An 18,900-nucleotide genomic window follows, 5' to 3' on the forward strand; every position below is an offset into this window, starting at 1 on the left:
TACTTCACTTTCCTGTGGCTGATTGCGAAGATGGGGATGAATGATGATATGATGACATTGATGCCGATGCCTAGGCCTAGGCCGATGTGCTAACCACTCTGCCACGGGGGCCAGCTATTCAAATAATAGATGTGTTAATAGGATAAGAAAGAGCATGGGCTGGTTGACACATTCATTGGTTAATAACTTCTGTGGTTCATTGTGTACTCCTTCAGCATTACACAAATGGTGGCCACAGGAGGATCCTTTTCACGGACAAAAAAATCTTCATGATTGAAGTGTCTTACAATTGTCAAAACGACCGTGTTTATGCCTCGACATCCCAGGAAGCTCGTGAAAACACACCACGGATCCTCAGAGGCCATCATCCTGCCTCAGTGATGGTTTGGGAGTGGGTTTTGTACGATGGCACAACAAATGACCTCCACTTTTGTGAACATGGTGTGAAAACATCTGCAAAAATGTACGAAGCCACAGTGTTGGAGCCACTTGTGAAATCGTTGACCCACACCATGTTCAACAATCAGCCGTGGAGCTTCCAGCAGGACTCCGCACCGACCAACAAGGCAAAGACCACACAGGAGTGGCTTCAGAGGAATGTGCCTGATTTCATTGCTCCGGCTGATTGGCCCTCCAGCAGCCCCGACCTCAGCCCATTGGACTACAGGTTGTAGTCCGTTTTGGTGGGCATGGTCTGTAGGAAGAGGCATCCAAACCTTGCAAGTCTGAAGCGTTCTCTTGTAAGACAGTGGTGGACTTTACCCTCGAGACCATACATGCTGTGATCGATGACTGTCCTCGGAAACTTCGGGCCTGTGTGAAGGCCAGAGGTGGCCATTTTGAACAGTGATTGGTGCTCTGTGTTGACAAGACTTGTACCTTTGTAACATCCAAATATTAATACTTTAGCTTGCTTACTGTGCCTGTAGTTCATTACTAATTTTGTAAAAGAATTTATGATATGACTAGGTATATTTCATTCTGAATGTAATTTCAAATAGTTTACAATGATGTCCATGTTGCGTACAAAAATGAATGAATGAAAGATTTGATTTATTTTACTTCAGGTTTCTGCCACTTTTGGTTAATTGCAAAGATGAGGATGAATGGTGATACGATGAAGTGGATGAAGAACATCGCAAATACACATGGACGACACAACACAATTCCTAGAGGATTATACAGGAGTAGATAGCAAAATGTGGCTTCGAGCGCACCTAAATTTAAGGGGCAACTTTTCACCCAAAATCATAAAAAACAAGAGAAAAATAAAAAAAATATTAAAATTTAATAACAAAACATTAAAAACATCATCCCTTAATTTATTTTTGAGCATTTTTTCATGTTTTTGTCAAATCAATAATTAAAATTTAAGGGGCAGTTTTTTATCTCAAAAACATAAAAAATTTAGAAATTTTAATAACAAAACATCAAAAAATCATCCCTTAATACATTTTTTCTAAAAATATAGCCACTTAATAATAATTTTATGCATCCATATTTTCCAGCGCAAATCGATTAAGGGGCAACTTTTTACTCCAAAACTAACAAAAATCAATGTTTTAATCACAAATTTTAGCACATTTAACTAAAAATAATACCCCTTAAACTTATAAAAAACATGAGCGCAAATCGTTTAAGGGGTACTTTTTCCTAAAAAAACAACCTAACTACAATGTTTTAAACACAAAATGAAGCACAGTTTTTAGAAAAACACACCCCTTAATTCACCAATTTATTCCTGGCGCATCTCCAGTTAAGGACTAACAAAAATACAGAAGCTTCTTATGAGGCTTAGCACGAAGTGCGCGTACCATACCCACCAAAATTTAATATATTTTGCTAATAATAATGCAAAAAACAGCATCACTTTAAATTCCTAAAAAACATTAGCGCCCTTTATGGGGCTAGCACGAAGTGGGTCAGCAAGCAGACGACCGAAGTTCTTGATCAGAGGCCAACTTCACTGCGATTAAGGGCTAACTTTTTAAGCTAAAACAACAAAAAATACCAAAGAATACAGAGTATTATTTTCTTGTTTAAATAAAATGCCTATATAATAGCCCATTTTTTATAAAAAAAGAGCCCCTTAAACTACTTTTTACCATCATATTTTTCCAGCATAAATTTAATTTAAATCGCTAGGATAAAAATTTTAACAAAAACACCTAAATTTTATTCTGGTGGGTGCTTTGGACAAAGCAGTTTCTACACTAGCAGTTCTTGCATACTATCGAGCACTCCGTCGACACAGTTGGACACTTCTAGAATTATGTGCAACAATTTTAAAAATTAATTAAAATAGCAAAAAAAAACAATTATTATAAAAAATAGCACCCTGTAACACTAGACAGTATTATGAGCACACAATAATCAATATTAAAAATTTTAAGATGAAATAGTTACACAACTAATTTTGTCCCACATATAGCTTCATTTTTATTTCATATCATATACTTACCAAAAATTTACTTTATATCCATGACTTCTTGGGAAGAATTGGTAGTAATGTCCTGCAGTGATAATATCTTAGCCTTGTTTTCTTTTAACTTTATTAACACATCTCTCAACTCAACAGTTTTGTTTTTGATTATTTTTTTTAAATTTCAATTTTTTATCCCCAACTTTCGGTTTTCCGTTTTTAGCTTTCCAATTTCAGTGTCTCTAGCAGATACATCATAGTTAAAGGTGGTTGAGGAAAGGAATTTTAAAACCTCCTTGTTTGCCTCTTCATTAATTCGGCTGGTAGATTGTTGCTGATCCATGAAAATTTTCTAAGTTAAAAAGCGTAGCGATACTTAAAGCGATAACATACCGACACACTTTATAAACCGTGTCAATACTGTGTGTAGTGCGTGGTGATTAGGTGTGTACAAAATAATTTCTCAAAAATGTTTTTCCACTTTTTGTGGTCGCTATGAATCACAAGGAAAGTTGTTATCAGCAGGATGCATTACTACCACTCCCAGCTGATAAAGATAAATGTAAACAAGAGTGCTGAATGACTGACTCACCTCTGTGAGCAAATCTTTTTTTAAACAAGGAAAATGTAACTATCCCGTGAATAAAACTGTATAATTTATACCTTCCTTACCTTGTGAAATAAAATGCTGTTCTTCGCATTATTTAAATATTTATTTTTAACCTAAAAAAGCAACCTTTCTGTCAGCGTAAACAAGGAGGCAGCCATCTTCATCAAGCATAGTTGCCAACTGTCAAAATGAAATAACGTAAAAACGACTTTACCTAAATCGAACGTAAAAACGATTGTTTAAAAACATTGAGAAATTCGTTATTAAAATCAGTTGTTGTGAATACTGTCAAGCTGTATCTAAATCACAGCATCTCCATTGTGGAACGCGAAATAAAATCCGAAATCGCCAAGTTCTCAACAAAATACTGTTTCACGTATCTTTCTTTACTTTCGAATTGAACTACATAATTTTACTATTTAATTAAGTTGCGGGCTGAAAATTTTGAGCTGTTTTCTCTTCCTAGTCAACGATATTTCAATAAAGATTGCGACACTTCTTCTCAATGGATAAAATCAAAGCAGTAGGTATCCTATACTACACATGAAATAAAAGCAGGATTATAATCTACTGTTTTATTTTACTCCATTTATAATCAAAGTAAATAAATTTACATGTATTTTAACAATTTTTCTTATAGTACTTGTTTTACCTAACAGATATAATTATAATTAACATTATTTTTAACAAAAAGAAACAATTAATGGGGAGAAATAACAAAGAAGCTGGGTTGCATGAAATAGAAGATACAGAAAAGACAAAATGGTAGGCCTAAATGTTCTATTATTTGTGATGTAAATTCTTCTTGCTGGTATCCATAAGAAATACAAATGAAATTAACACATAAGATTATATTCTGACTTAATGTCTATCCCAAAAAATGAGGATGGTTTTCGCTCAACCAATCCTAATCTATCGTGATCCTTCATCATAATTATTGGTAGTGAGCAGACGTTCGAATCGATACGTTCCAGAAATGTAGAGGCTGCCTCCTCCAAAGAGATGAACCAATCGGGCTGTATGCCGTCAAATAATATCAGCTCAGTGTTCCTTCCAGTTTCCAACGGCTGTGAACGCCTGAAGTCAAATCGTGCCTCATTGGTGGTCCTCAAAGTCCAAGGACTTGAAAAATTAAAATCATTGAAAAGTATGCGGGCAATATGATGGGAAAATTCATGTATCGCTAAGGTCAACAGATCAGCAAAATAATTGGGGGTATTGGTAATCCCAGCAATATTGTTCAAGCAGATGAGTATACCATCTTTAAGACACGCACCTCTCAGAGGTTGGAAGGGTTCAAAAAATAGTACTTGATATATGGTTCCAGAAGTGATTATACGAACGATCACCTCAATATTGACAGTCGGCATTGTGTCTGAGGTCTTCAAGGAAGTAATATTCTGCAGTATTGCCTGTATGACTGGCTTTGAACACAGTCTCTGTTTAAGTGATGAAGCATCATCTCCTGACATTTCTGTTATTGTAGTGTGGATGCTTAAGGGTTTCACAGTAGGAGTTACGAATATTTTCAACAATTCATTATAATACTTGCTCTTGTCAAGAATGTCTTCCTTTATGGATATTTTACTGAAATGAAGGAAAACCTGAAGGTAAATTTGAAGTGTGACTGAGCCATTTTGGAAGTCCTGGTCTAGAAATTCCAATATTTTCAACCATGTACTAAACTTGAGGTCTGCTTGAGTAATCTGATGCTGCTGATAGATATTTGAGATGATGCAGTCCTTGAAGACTGTTTCATTGAACACCTCACCCATTTTAACAATCCTTGTTTCTTCCAGAGGTGTTTTGGGAGATGTCATCAGTGCATCATCTAAGTTGACCAGTTCATCAGGATTACCATTGCAATTTGCAATGTACCTCCTTACTGTATCATAGTACCCCATAATTCACAAATCTGCAAAGAAACAAACTCTTACTGATTCACAAATATCAAATAATATCTACAGATCTTCCTCATAAGATAGAAAAATTAATGCACCAAAGAATAATAACGAAATTACAATGAGAAGTCGTAACTATGCAATTGAATATTTAAACTAATTAAAGACTATTCAAACCTTTTAATGATAGACAGTTTTTCAGCGGCTCTTGAAATTTAACTTCTTTTTTAATAGTTTCAGCTTTTTTGACTGCACACCTTGTTTCCACCCCAAGGGGTGTTTGTAAATTTAAAGTAAATCGTCCATAATTATCTCGGGGTGGTAAATTAACAACTCCTTTTTGATTATAGGATATATTATTAGCTTTTAAATATTTTACTACAGTTTTAGAATTAACTTTATATCTGTTCTTCGAACAGGGAATTAATAGAGTTAGATAAAAATTATAAGATGTAAAGATGTTAAAAGTTTAATAAATTCGTCAGGTGTAATTGGCTTGGTCGTGTTTTTTTTATTTATTATTAATTTTTTCATGGTAGAGTATTGTAAATTATTGAAGATTTTTTTATTTCAAAGCTGCTTCAAGCCGTTTTACTTTCTCTGGATAAGTTAGCCTTTGTTTGTTGGTGGATTTTGAAACTCCATTCAGGTTTTGAGTAACAACACTACCAAATAATTTTAATTCTTCCTTTGTTGTATTACAATCTTTATTAATTTGTGTTTTCTTCGGATGTTCGTTTAAAATACCATTTAATGAATATCTTCCCAATTTATCTCTTGGAATAATAATACCAAATATGCGTTTTTCATAAGATATATTATGCTTTTTTAATATAATTATCAATTGTTTTTACACTAATTTTATATGTTTCAGCAAATTCTTTTTTACTTCTGTTTTGAAAGTCCCACTGCTTTAAATACTTGACTATTTGTGTAGAATCCATTTATTTATTTTAAAAAAAAGGTAATTGGTAAGGCAATGCGTAAACAGAAAGGTAATTGGAAAGGAATTAGGTAAACAGAAAAGCAAAAGGTAAGGAAATTGGAACGGTAATAGGAATAGTAATTGGCAAGGTAATAGGAACAGCTATAGGAATAGTAACTGGTAATCGGTAAAAGGAAAAATAAAAAAAAATATCTTACTAAATGGCAAACCAAATAACTCTAAAAACATTTCATGACACAGTTAAAAGTGTTCAAGATTTATCTAAAATCAATTTTAATGATATTTTAGCATTTAGTAATAATAAGTTGACTACTAAAACGGCGAAACAATATATTGATTTGATGAACGAATTTTCTGATAAAATAGATAGTTTAGATGTTACAGACGAACAAAAACAACACTTCCGTTCATTATTTGTTATTTTATTTTCCAAAATGTGTGAATCAGATTGTAAAGGGATAATGTTAAGTGCTTCAATTCAAAAGAATAAAAAGTATAAGGATATAATTAATAAATTAGAAGAGGCATACCAAAAAGAACGTGATGAACATAATGCTCTAGCAAAGAAGTACAACGAGAAACAAAAAGAAGCAAAAGTTAGTATTCCAGGCATATCACTGTCATTAACTTTAAGAGAAAGTAAAACACTTAAACCAGACGAATGTGTTCAATTAATGAATGAAATTGATGTAGATGAAGAAGAATTAGATAAAAAATTTAAAAGAATTTCTATTCCTGAAGATTATAAAAATAAAGTAAGCAGAGCTTATGTAAAAGCATCCAATGAAGGAAATCATTATTTACAGAAACAAAGCAATAAAAAATGTTAAGAGTTCGTCTTTGATCAGCAAAGATGATTTGCCTAAAACTTCAAACTTAAATAAACAGAGTATTTATTGTTATTCTTGTTTTTATTATAATTATTTTATTTATAATTATAATGCGCGCGCACTTTACTAAGTCCTTCGAACACTTTGTGGCTTAGCCCAATTTTCTAAATTGAAAAAATATTGGGTATAAATAAATGAATCAAGTTGATTCAATACAGATCGCTGAATTTCAAAGAAGAGTGCAAGGTTTATACAGATCCGAAGATTCTGCAAAAAAATGAGTTAGAAAGAATAATAATTAGAAATATGAATGCTCAATTTAAAGAACATGAGAATAAAATTAAAACTTTAGCCAAAATGGGTTTATTGAAAATATCTTTTCCTAAATAAATGGATGACATTCGATGTTCTGTTTGTTTACTATTTAAACATCCAGATGAATTTTACAACTGCAAACATACTGATCGAAGATGTAAACAATGTAAAATCTACACAAATTGTGAGCGTTTGCTATGTGAATGTGGTAAATATTATACTAAAACACACTATAAAAGACACCTGCAATCAAATTTACACAAAAGGAGAATAGGTGTTTATTGAATAATTTTTTTTATAATAAATTGGTTGTCTTAAAATGGAACAACGTTTAAATAAACTTAAACTACCAGAGTTATATAATATTGCTAAAGAACTAAAAATACAATACTTTACAAAATATAAAAAATCTGATTTAATAAAAGAAATTATTAAGCAATATAAAAGAATCAAAAGAGAAAAAGAAAATAAGAAAATCAATGATAATTTCCTTTTGATGAAAGTATAATAGCTCCTCAAAAGAAAAAGAGAGTCAAACAAATAAAATGTGATGCGGTGATTGGTACATCACCAAACGGCGAAGCCTTGCTTTGTGGAAAGTATATTAAAGAAACTAGACTTCAGCTTCATAAGGCAAAACATAATCCTGAACCTGATTTTATTTTAGTTGAAGTTGCTTTTAAAGGTAGGTTATTAACTTATCAACATAACAATAAAGAAGGAGATTCTGATTTGTCTTACTATATGAACTCAATTAAGGATAAAGCAAATAATCTTATTAAAAATGCTTTAGATATGCATAAAAAACATTAAAATTAATTTAGAGTTAGAATGTGATTTTAAAAATTTAGAACAAGAAATAGTTCATAAGTTTCAGTTACCCAATGTAATAATAAGAGGAGAAAATGATTTAATTAATTAATTTCTGGGATATACAAAGAGATCTATTTATAGACAGATGTGATGAATTAGAAGCCAAAGGATCAGGTTGGACTTTAAGCAGAATAAACAACTTAAGAATTAATATTAATAAATATAAACCATTAAGCGGATCATCACATAAAGATTTACCCAAATTAATTAAGGATAAACAGGCTTGTATTAATATTAAAAACAAAGATAATAAGTGTTTTAAATATTCAGTTTCATGTGCATTAAAAACACCAAAAAAAGATCCACAAAGATGGTCACATTATGTGCAACAGAGCTGCACATCAGCGACTCTTGATAGGCCACAATACAAAGATTTATTAAATTTTAATGGAATTGAATTTCCAGTTAAAATTCAAGACATTCCTAAATTTGAAAAATTAAATAAACTTAACATAACGGTATTTGGGTTTGAAGATAAAGAACAAGTATTTTATCCATTATACCATAACAAGAATATAATAAAAATATTGATCTACTTTATTTTGAAAATCATTATTGTTGGATTAAAAATTTAAGTCGTTTATTGAATAATCAATTAGAAATTAATAGAGATAAAAAATATTTCTGTAGAAGATGTTTAAATTATAGTTCTAGAAGAGAAGAAGCTGTGAAGAAACATCAAGTAATATGTAATAACAATGAAACCTGTTTACCTGTTATGCCTAAATCTAACATAGAAAATGGAATAGAAATTAAACCTAAAATATCATTTAAAAATATTCAAAGAATGTTGAGGCATCCGTATGTAATTTATTCCGATTTTGAATCCATTCTAAAACCAATTCAAAGCTGTGAACCAAATCCAGAAAATTCGTATACTCAAAAAACTCAACTCCATATTCCTTGTAGTTATGGACTTTATATTAAGAGTGTTTACGAAAACATTACAAATCCTTTAAAAATTTATAGAGGAGAAAATGCTGATAAAAGATTTATAAAACAGATTACAGTCCAAGCCAAAAGGATCTATAAACTATTAAAGGAAAATGAAACTATGACAGATCTAAATTGGGATGAGCACATGAAGGCTAAAATATGCTATCTATGCAAAAAAGAGTTTATCAAACAAAATCAGAAAGTCTGAGAACACGATCACTATAGCTCAAAGTACAGAGGTGCGGCCTGTAGAAATTGTAATTTAAAATATAGACGGCCATTGTTTATTCCAATTCTGTTCCATAATTTAAGTTCTTATGATTGTCATCTATTTGTCAGAAACCTGGGAGAGGACAGTGCAGAGGCTCAAGCCAAAGGCATTAAGAGTAATCTTAAATTAATTGCAGACAATGAAGAAAAATACATTTCATTTAGTAAAGTTTTAAGAATGGCTGATGGTGGTGGTTATATTGAATTAAGATTTATAGATTCGTTTAGATTCCTAGCAAGCAGTTTAGATGCTCTATCATCCAACTTAGAATCGAAACAATTAAGAGAAACTTTAAAATATTTTCCACAGAATGTTTTAGATGCTTTATTCAGAAAGCAAAGATCAAAGGTAACTCGAAAGGGCATTTATCCCTACGAATATATGAACTCATTAGAAAGATTCGATGAGACACAATTACCCCCAATAGATAAATTCTATAAAACCCTTACAGGCTCAAGTATAAGTTGGCCCGAATATGATCATGCACAAAAAGTCTGGAGGAAATTTAAAATCAAGAATCTGGGTGAGTGGCATGATTTATATTTAAAATTAGATGTTTTGTTAATAGCTGATGTGTTTGAAAGCTTCAGAGATTTAGCCTTGAATAGTTCCTATGGTTTAGATCCAGTTTGGTATTATACCACTCCAGGATTTGCTTGGGATTGCATGCTAAAATATACAAATGTTACTTTAGAACAATTAATGGATTATGAAATGTATCTGTTCTTTGAAAAAGGAATTAGGGGTGGAATAAGTCAATGCTCTAATAGGTATGCGCTAGCAAGTAGCTCGACTACGTCTAGTAAATCAAATAAAAATACTCAAATTCATTATAATGATATGAATAATTTATATGGGCATTCATTATCACAAAAATGACCTCAAAAAGATTTCAAATGGATGAGTGAAGACGAACTAATTAATTTAGATTATCACTTAAAGTCTGATGGAGATACTGGATTTGTTTTAGAAGTAGATTTATCGTTTCCAAAGGATTTGACACTGCATAATAAATTTAATGATCTTCCACTTGCGCCAGAGAATGTAATATCCCCAAATGGCAAAGTTCCTAAATTATTATGCCACTTCTGTGATAAAAAGAATTATGTTGTTCACTACAAAATATTAAAACTAGATAGACTTAGGAATGAAAATAACTAAAATCCACAGAGGGATAAAATTCACTCAATCAGACTTTATAGCACCATATATTAAATTTAATACTGAACAGCGACAGAAAGCAAAGAATGATTTTGAAAAGGATTTTTGGAAACTAATGTCTAATAGTGTATTTGGCAAATCGATGCAATCAGTTAGAAAACAACAAAATATTCAATTACACTGTGATGATGATAAAGTCCAGAAAGCAATAAATAAGTCCAATTTTAAATCTAGAACCATCTTTAGTAAATATTTGGTGGCTGTGCATAATTATAAAACATCTGTTAAATTTGATAAACCGATTTATATAGGCCAAGCAGTATTGGATTTATCTAAAGCTCTAATGTATGATTTTTACTATAATGTTTTAAAAAATGAATTTGAAGATGATATAAAATTATTATATACAGATACTGATTCCTTTATTTTTGAAATTAAAAACCATGATTACAATCAGTTTATGAAAAATAATTCTGATTTATTCGATACTTCAGATTATCCTAAAGATCACTACCTGTATTCAGATAAAAATAAAAAAGTAATCGGAAAAATGAAAAATGAGCTCAACGGAAAACAAATGTTGGAATTTATTGGGTTAAGGAGCAAAATGTATGCATATAGAACTGACGATAAGGTAGACAAACGACTGAAAGGTATTAAAAAGGCTGTATTAAAGAAAGAAATTCAATTTGAGGATTATAAAAACTGTTTACTCAATCAAAAAGAATATTTACATAAACAGCATGTTATTAGGAGTCATAAACATGAAATTTATACAGAAGAATTAAATAAGAAGTCACTCAGTTGGAAAGATGATAAAAGATATCTAATTCCTGGAAGTACAGATACATTAGCGCACGGACACGTGCTAGCAATGTAATTGCATGCACGGACACGTGCGAACCGAAGGCTCTTGCCCCGTAGGGGCGCTAGCAATGTAATTGCGCACATGGTCATGTACTAGCTGACTAGCACATTAAAGATGCTAAGAGCAGAGCATTTTTATAGATATGCTTGCCTACAGCTTCATAATACTTGAACTATGACTTAAGATATTTAGGTCACATCCATTTTTATTCTAAATATTAAATGGATTAAAAAAAAATATTAATGAAATAGTAATTATTAAGATTTTTTGGAATAAGCGATAAGCGCCAGATTAGTCCAAGTAGATTTGGCTTCTGAGAAAGATAAGGAATCCCCCGGTTCAGTAATGAATCATTAATTAATCCTATTATCATGGTTTCCTGTTAATAAGATTAGGCGTCTTATTCATAGTACATGAAAAAGTAACCACTCAAGTGAACCGCAGTACCACCCACCAAAAAGATTACATTGTATTTTGAAGCGGCATAGCGGTATAGTTTTTCTTGGTGTACCACCTTTTTTATTTGGTGTTAGAGCATTCAGCTCTTGATCGTTTTGGATTTAGTGAAGTCAACATGATAACCATGAGGAACGAACATGAACAACATGACGTAACATGATGAACATGACTTAACATGATGAACATGACTTAACATGATGAACATGACTTAACATGATGAACATGACGTAACATGAAGAACATGACGTAACATGAAGAACATGACGTAACATGATGAACATGACGTAACATGATGAACATGACGTAACATGATGAACATTCAAATTTATTTTGTGTAAAGACCATTGTTTGTTTCTTTAGTCAAATCAATTGTTAAAAATCAATAATCAAAAACTCCAACATTGTTTACATATAAATTTAAAAATCATTAAATGTAATATCAGATCAGTTACAACAAAATCAATCAGTTACAACATTTCCAAATAATGATCGCTTTGTTTAAAGATCATAATACATATAGAATTTATTACTGATTGTCTTTAATGAGGAATTACACATTTATTTCGCTGTATTGAAAAAAAATATATTTGAAAAAATATTAATTTATTACACAAGACGATAATGAAACTGAAATGTTAACAAAAACTATCGTTATGATCATTCTTCTAATCGTCACTATTGTCCTTCTAATCATTCGTTAGCATATATCAATTTGTTTAACGAAGCGAATAGATTGTAAAACGTGTTGTTTTCTTCAGAGTTTGTTAATTAATTAATTTTATACCTCCTATATCCTATTATATCCTATTTTTATAGCAAAAACAGGTACAACATGATTAATATTTAAAGTTTTCTCGAATCGACAGTTATCTATGGTTTTATAATATTTTTTTATCATTGGTAATTGACTGTTTCTGTAATTTTAATGTGTAACAATTTTTTTTATATAATTTAATAAAATAAGGCATTACGTAGGTACTGCAATTGCAAAGTAAAATTACTATTTCATGTTTTCACAATTAAACAAAGTGATATTCTTTTTCTGTGCTCTAAACTAACTCTTTCTCGTTTGTTTGGGTTAGGATTTTATGCAAATAGCTATATTTTCAGAAATAACCTCAACCATATTTTAATGAATTCAGTTTCTTTATTTCGCATTTCCTAGTATTTCTACCATTCTCTTTTTGGAAACTTCATTGCCTTTCATTTCCTTTAAGCAAAATTAAAGATTCTTCGATGTTTCCAACTAAAAGGAAATACATTCATAACATAATATTGAATTTCATTCTGAATTTGTAGCAGAGCTGTAAAGCATTTGCTAAATACTGTAAACGCGGCTTAAATTTACCCTACTATTAACGATTTCACTTTTTTACAATAAATTAATTATAAATTTTACAATAATTATTTAAAAATAATAAAACTTACTAAAACACGTTGCACTAAAACTCGACTAAAATAACCTCTACATCAGAGATTATATACTACTAAAGATGACAGGCACAGTATTCTGTTCGCTGGTATTGGTGCAGTTCTGTCGAATACTTACAGATGGCACCAATATACTAATTCGGGCAATAAATAGAGGATGTGAATATGTTGGGGTAATATTTTTCGCGGACGTTAAATAGTAGATAGGTACCTAATGTAAACAAAAATCATAGTACGTATAATATAATATAACAAAAAAGCGTATTATAAAATTTTAAAGATAGACCTGAAGGTAACTATATAATCAAAATCTTAAAACGTAGCCGAAACTAGATCGAAAAATAACGTTAAATAAATACAATAGCCCTAAAAATCATCTTTTTTATTAAAAATGTGCCCCCTAATCGAAAATGCACTCAAATGTTTGAAGAGATGCAAGCGTGCGAACCTCTTTGTTTTTGTACTTTATTTCTTTTCTTTTATAGTTTAAGGCTTGTGTGAAAAGCTTATCCTAAAAATCATATCTTTATTGTTAAAAATGTGCTCCTTAGTCACATCTAATTGCGCGCACTTCGTGCTAGCCCCATAAAGGGCGCTAATGTTTTTTAGGAATTTAAAGTGATGCTGTTTTTTGCATTATTATTAGCAAAATATATTAAATTTTGGTGGATATGGTACGCGCACTTCGTGCTAAGCCTCATAAGAAGCTTCTGTATTTTTGTTAGTCCTTAACTGCAGATGCGCCAGGAATAAATTGGTGAATTAAGGGGTGTGTTTTTCTAAAAACTGTGCTTCATTTTGTGTTTAAAACATTGTAGTTAGGTTGTTTTTTTTTTTAGGAAAAAGTACCCCTTAAACGATTTGCGCTCTTGTTTTTTATAAGTTTAAGGGGTATTATTTTTAGTTAAATGTGCTAAAATTTGTGATTAAAACATTGATTTTTGTTAGTTTCGGAGTAAAAAGTTGCCCCTTAATCGATTTGCGCTGGAAAATATGGATGCATAAAATTATTATTAAGGGGCTATATTTTTAGAAAAAATGTATTAAGGGATGATTTTTTGATGTTTTGTTATTAAAATTTCTAAATTTTTTATGTTTTTGAGATAAAAAACTGCCCCTTAAATTTTAATTATTGATTTGACAAAAACATGAAAAAAATGCTCAAAAATAAATTAAGGGATGATGTTTTTAATGTTTTGTTATTAAATTTTAATATTTTTTTATTTTTCTCTTGTTTTTTTATGATTTTGGGTGAAAAGTTGCCCCTTAAATTTAGGTGCGCTCGAAGCCACATTTTGCTATCTACTTACAGGCTAGAGGTTCAAGTGCTAGAGCCTCGTTATTCTGTAACAATGCAGACCAGAGTCTGCTATGTGTAAGCGAGGTTGTCATTTGGATGTCTTTGGAAAGGGTCACCTCCTACATCCACAAAAATGCATTGCTATTCAAAACATTGAGGAGAATAGAGTAATAAAAAAACAATTTTATACACAAGAGCCCAGAAAACCACATACCACTTTCACTATGGGTCTTCACAAAAGAATACATGATTCCATTCTCAGTAATAGCAGGTGTAAAAATTTTAATTTTTAAAAATGCATCTATGTATTACCACGCCATGAACAAATGAAGTATGACTTACTTTTAAACATGCCACCATTTGTTCAAGTATAAAATTATCTTTACCTTAACACTTTACCTTAACACTTGCGCCCCTTTTCTGCAGACGACAGGTATTCCTTGAGAAAGTCTGTGGAAATCCTGGAAATCTTCTATCTTGTCTACACACGAATAGCACACAAACTTTGGCAAACTGTCATCCTCTGTAACCTGAGATGGAGAAAATTGAATTCATAAGTAGGGTTGGAGCATGGGTATTTACAAACTGTGTAGGTAAATAATAGGTATTTATGAAAATGTTATTTGCCTACCCCCAAAAGTAGATATTTATTACAAATTGCATATTAAATGTCAGACTTCGATACTCCAATTACTTGTGGTTACTTTTGCTATAGATAGGGTTATAGGAAATGGATATCTTAAAATACATAAGAAAATAAACCACCAAGTGAAAAATGTTGGTTTCACTATAAGAAAAATGTGACCCTTTTGGGTACTAATCTGATATTCCCCGGACAGATTTCTTCATTTTTACAGAAGAAACTACTTATGGTAATAAGTTCCTGTAGCATTGTCTAACATCTGGAAGGTGTTTTGTGTGATAGCGAAAATTCATGTTCTTTGTTGAAAATTAATTCTCTGACAGAGAATAGCCTTTGGCGCATACACTTTCGTACATCATCACGCATCGTGACTGTGTTTTGTTCATGTTCATTGGGTATCCAGTGTTTCAAACTGTCTGTGTTAGCAACAAAAGTTAGAAACATGACGTGTTGTGGTGAAATTTGTACCGGGTGTGGAACATCCTGTGGATTTTTAATTGAACATGGGATCTTGAAGAAAGGAAAGGAATGTCCAAAATGTGGCAGTGAATGTAAGCTACTCATTTGAAGGAATGGGCTGTGGGTATATGCGTGTTCAAAGAGAGTACAGGGACGTGAGAAGTTACAGTTTAAAAGAGTTCCGTGTAGATTTGAACAGAAAACAGATTTTTTCAAAAGTTTAGGGCCCATTTGGGGGCAGGTGACTCCGGCCAATTTCTAACATGCTTTTAACAGGGACTCTATAGAGAAAGTCAGGTAGCCAGAGCTGAGGCAGGGCCACGGTAGTGGTAGGTCAATTACCCCAGGGGTGGAGCCCGGAATCTGTGGGAAATTTGGACTCAAAAATTTCAAACGAAAATAATTTTTTTGTTCAAATTTCCCACCGATTCCGGGACGGATAGCCCCAAAAATCATTCATGGATAGCCCCACGAATCATTACAATTTTCTTCGTAAAACAATGTGAAAAACTTTTTAAAAAAATTAGATCAGATGAGCTTTTTTCATGAGTATTTCTTGGGTTCTGAAGGTTGAAACATTGCATAACGAATGAAAATCAGCAAAACACAAGCACGACGTGTGATTATCTAGGAAGGTGTACGCACCATATTGTGTCTCAGGCAAGCGAAAAGACTACAAGAAAGAAGTACTCGTAATGTGAAAAATTGCAATTACTTTTATTAAAAGAACTTGAATACACCGTAAAGAATGTTCCGCGAAGCAGATAGGAAAGTACGAATGTCAACAGAAGAAGTTATAGGTGTCCGGGGAATACCAAATTTTTACCCATATATTTCTATAGCCCCATGTAGTTGGCTGCACTTTTTGACTAGATTTGACTCTGTTTGCACCTTAGCGTCTAGTTGGTTGCACGGTGCAACACCGAGTCATCTAGTTCATTGATTTGGAGTCAAGTAGTGTATTTGTTGTCTGCACCGGTAACGGTTCCGATTGTTTTATAATTTCGGAAATTATCCGATAATACCCGAGCACCTCTCACTCATTTATTTAATTAATTTTAGCATTGATACTTACCTATTCAGCATTGCGGAAGATTCTTTAAGGTGAGGTTATGCCTTTTTCTATAAAATAGTGTCAACTTTTCATATTACGAGTCATTATTTGTCTTCCTTGTTCTGCTTGGGTAACAGACAATATGGCATGCACTCGTCATGGATCATCGGGCATCTGCTTGTGTTTTGTCGATTTAGAGTGGGTATGCAGTGTTTCAACCTTCTTAACCAAAAAATACCTACTTTCATGTTCATTATGTAATCACAAACCATTGACGGATAGCCCCCAAAAAAAACATTCACGATAGCCCCACAAACCATTGACGGATAGCCCCAAAAATTATTCACGATAGCCCCACAAACCATTCACGATAGCCCCACGAACCATTCCCAGCAAGGTTAGGTTAGGTTGGGTTAGGTAAGCATAGTTAAAAAAAATCTCGTAAAAAAAGGCACATTTGGAAACAATGGCGAGACCGTGTGACTTTTGATGCTCATGCCATCTGCACACACATAATGGAAACAACGGCATAATGATACAGAAAATGCAAGTTCCTTACTTAAAAAGCGATTATTTCTTGTTCTGCAGCATTGGTAAAGTTTTCAGTTTCCGCGAAAGAAAATACGGTAACAGTTTCATACATCGGAGACACATTTCTTCAATTTTACACAAGAAACTACTTACGGAAATGAGGTTTTCAAAGTTTTACAATGTTCGTCAAGGTATTTTCTTTCATCTGGAATATATTTAACTGGGAAATCATTCATTTTTCAAGAGAAATATCACAGCGACGCACAATTGGTATTGCTTTCATTTGCTTGCCCTACAACAACCGGATGCTGCGTACATTTGATGACGTCAGCCCCTGTCAGTGTTTCAACCCCCTTTTTTTTACTATGCTTGCCTAACCCAACCAAACCAAACCTAACCTTTTTGGAAATGGTTTGTGGGGCTATCCGTCAGCTACCCGTGCATAATGTATAATTTCCACCGGTGACGAACACAATAGTAGGTATTTTTCGGTGAAGAAGGTTGAAACACTGCATAACCACAACGTGAGTCAAGATGTGCCCACCATACTGTGTGTTCCGGAAGCGAAGAAAGGAATTAAAAAAAAAGCACTCGGAATGTGAAAAATTGAGTTTGTTTTCGTGTAAAAAGCATAATGGCACCTCGAACTATGTTCCACAATACACAATTGGTAAGTACGAACCATGTGAAACACAAAATATGCTATTTTAATATGTCTCCGATCTATGAAACTGTTACCGAAAATACCTCCAAGAACTTCGACAATCCTACGGAAACTGATTTCAGTAAATAGTTTCTCCTGTAAATTTGAAGAAATCCGTTCGGGCGATATCGGATATTTACCATGATTTCTCCTAGCACAAAGACTAATTATCGTAGAATTTTGGAAATCATTGTCACACGAAATTTGAACCTTCCTTAAAGTAATGAGGGTACCATTATAGTATGGGGGAAACACCTATGAAACATATATTTCGGACTTTTTTACATTGCTAACGTACTATTTTGGAATGCGAAACATTTCCTAAAGTGAAATAATGCATCTCAATGTCTATTTCTTAGATTTACAAGTACTTACTGTTACTTGTTATTTCGATTCTGTAACACATTATGGCGGGCGATAGCGTACTGGTTCAGGGCACATTGTGGAAGTGTTTTGTCGATTTATGCAGTGTTGCAACCTCGTTCACTAGAAAATACCTGCCCGGATTTGAAATTATGCTAATACGTCACAAACCATTGACGTTAGCCTCACAAACCATTGACGTTAGCCCCAAAAACCGGTAAATTTTTACTATCCTTTGGACACCTATAACCTCCGAGTTTCGTCAATTTTTGATATTTGTACTTACCTATCTGCTTCGCGGATCATTTTTTAATGTGTATTCACATTTTTTTGATCAATTTTTTTTTTTTTAAAAAAAAAGTGTTTTTGTAACTGAAGAACGTACGTTTCCGCAAATGGTTTGTGGGGCTATGTGAGAATGGTGTGTGTGGCTACGCATATTTTTTTCGAAACCAATTTTTAACTATTGTAACCTATTGTGATCCTACCTAACCTAACCTTACCGGAAATGGTTCGTCGGGCTATGCGTCAATGGTTGAATTTCCGCTATGAAACATTCCCACATCACACAAAACACCTTCCAGATGTTAGACAATACTACAGGAACTTATTACGGTAAGTAGTTTCTTCTGTAGAAATGAAGAAATCTGTCCGAAGGATAGTAAACTAGCTAGTACCAAGGAAATGTTCCCCGTGCATTTAGCATCGTGCCACAAAGGCAGGGCGCAGGGAACGAGTTTACAATACCGGACCACTCTCCAATTTCTATGAAATTTCGCCTACGCACTAATTGTGAACTCCTAATCACGAATCTGCATGTAATA

At 32.6% G+C, this 18,900-nt stretch overlaps 1 protein-coding gene across 2 annotated transcripts; it reads right to left on the minus strand.

The window, feature by feature from the left end:
* Positions 1–3,629: 3,629 nt before the first annotated feature.
* Positions 3,630–14,827, minus strand: LOC145978535 (uncharacterized). 2 transcript variants are annotated; one of them, XM_083111191.1, is made up of 2 exons: positions 14,710–14,827; positions 3,630–4,947 (listed from the first exon to the last, which is right to left on the minus strand). In XM_083111191.1, exon 2 carries the CDS (start codon positions 4,934–4,936, stop codon positions 3,869–3,871), a length of 1,068 nt encoding a protein of 355 aa, XP_082967317.1. In that variant the 5' UTR covers positions 4,937–4,947; positions 14,710–14,827; the 3' UTR covers positions 3,630–3,868. The 2 variants fall into 2 exon arrangements, with proteins under 2 accessions (XP_082967317.1, XP_082967315.1); XM_083111189.1 differs by having other exon boundaries at positions 14,723–14,826.
* Between the last annotated feature and the right edge of the window lie 4,073 nt (positions 14,828–18,900).

This window comes from Lepisma saccharinum, chromosome 25 (assembly GCF_977018435.1).
Source record: "Lepisma saccharinum chromosome 25, izLepSacc3.1, whole genome shotgun sequence".
Classification (NCBI taxonomy): domain Eukaryota; kingdom Metazoa; phylum Arthropoda; class Insecta; order Zygentoma; family Lepismatidae; genus Lepisma; species Lepisma saccharinum.

What these genes read in the sequence shown, in the direction of transcription:
- LOC145978535 (XM_083111191.1), bottom strand. Translation starts at nt 4,936, where the DNA reads ATGGGGTACTATGATACAGTAAGGAGGTACATTGCAAATTGCAATGGT.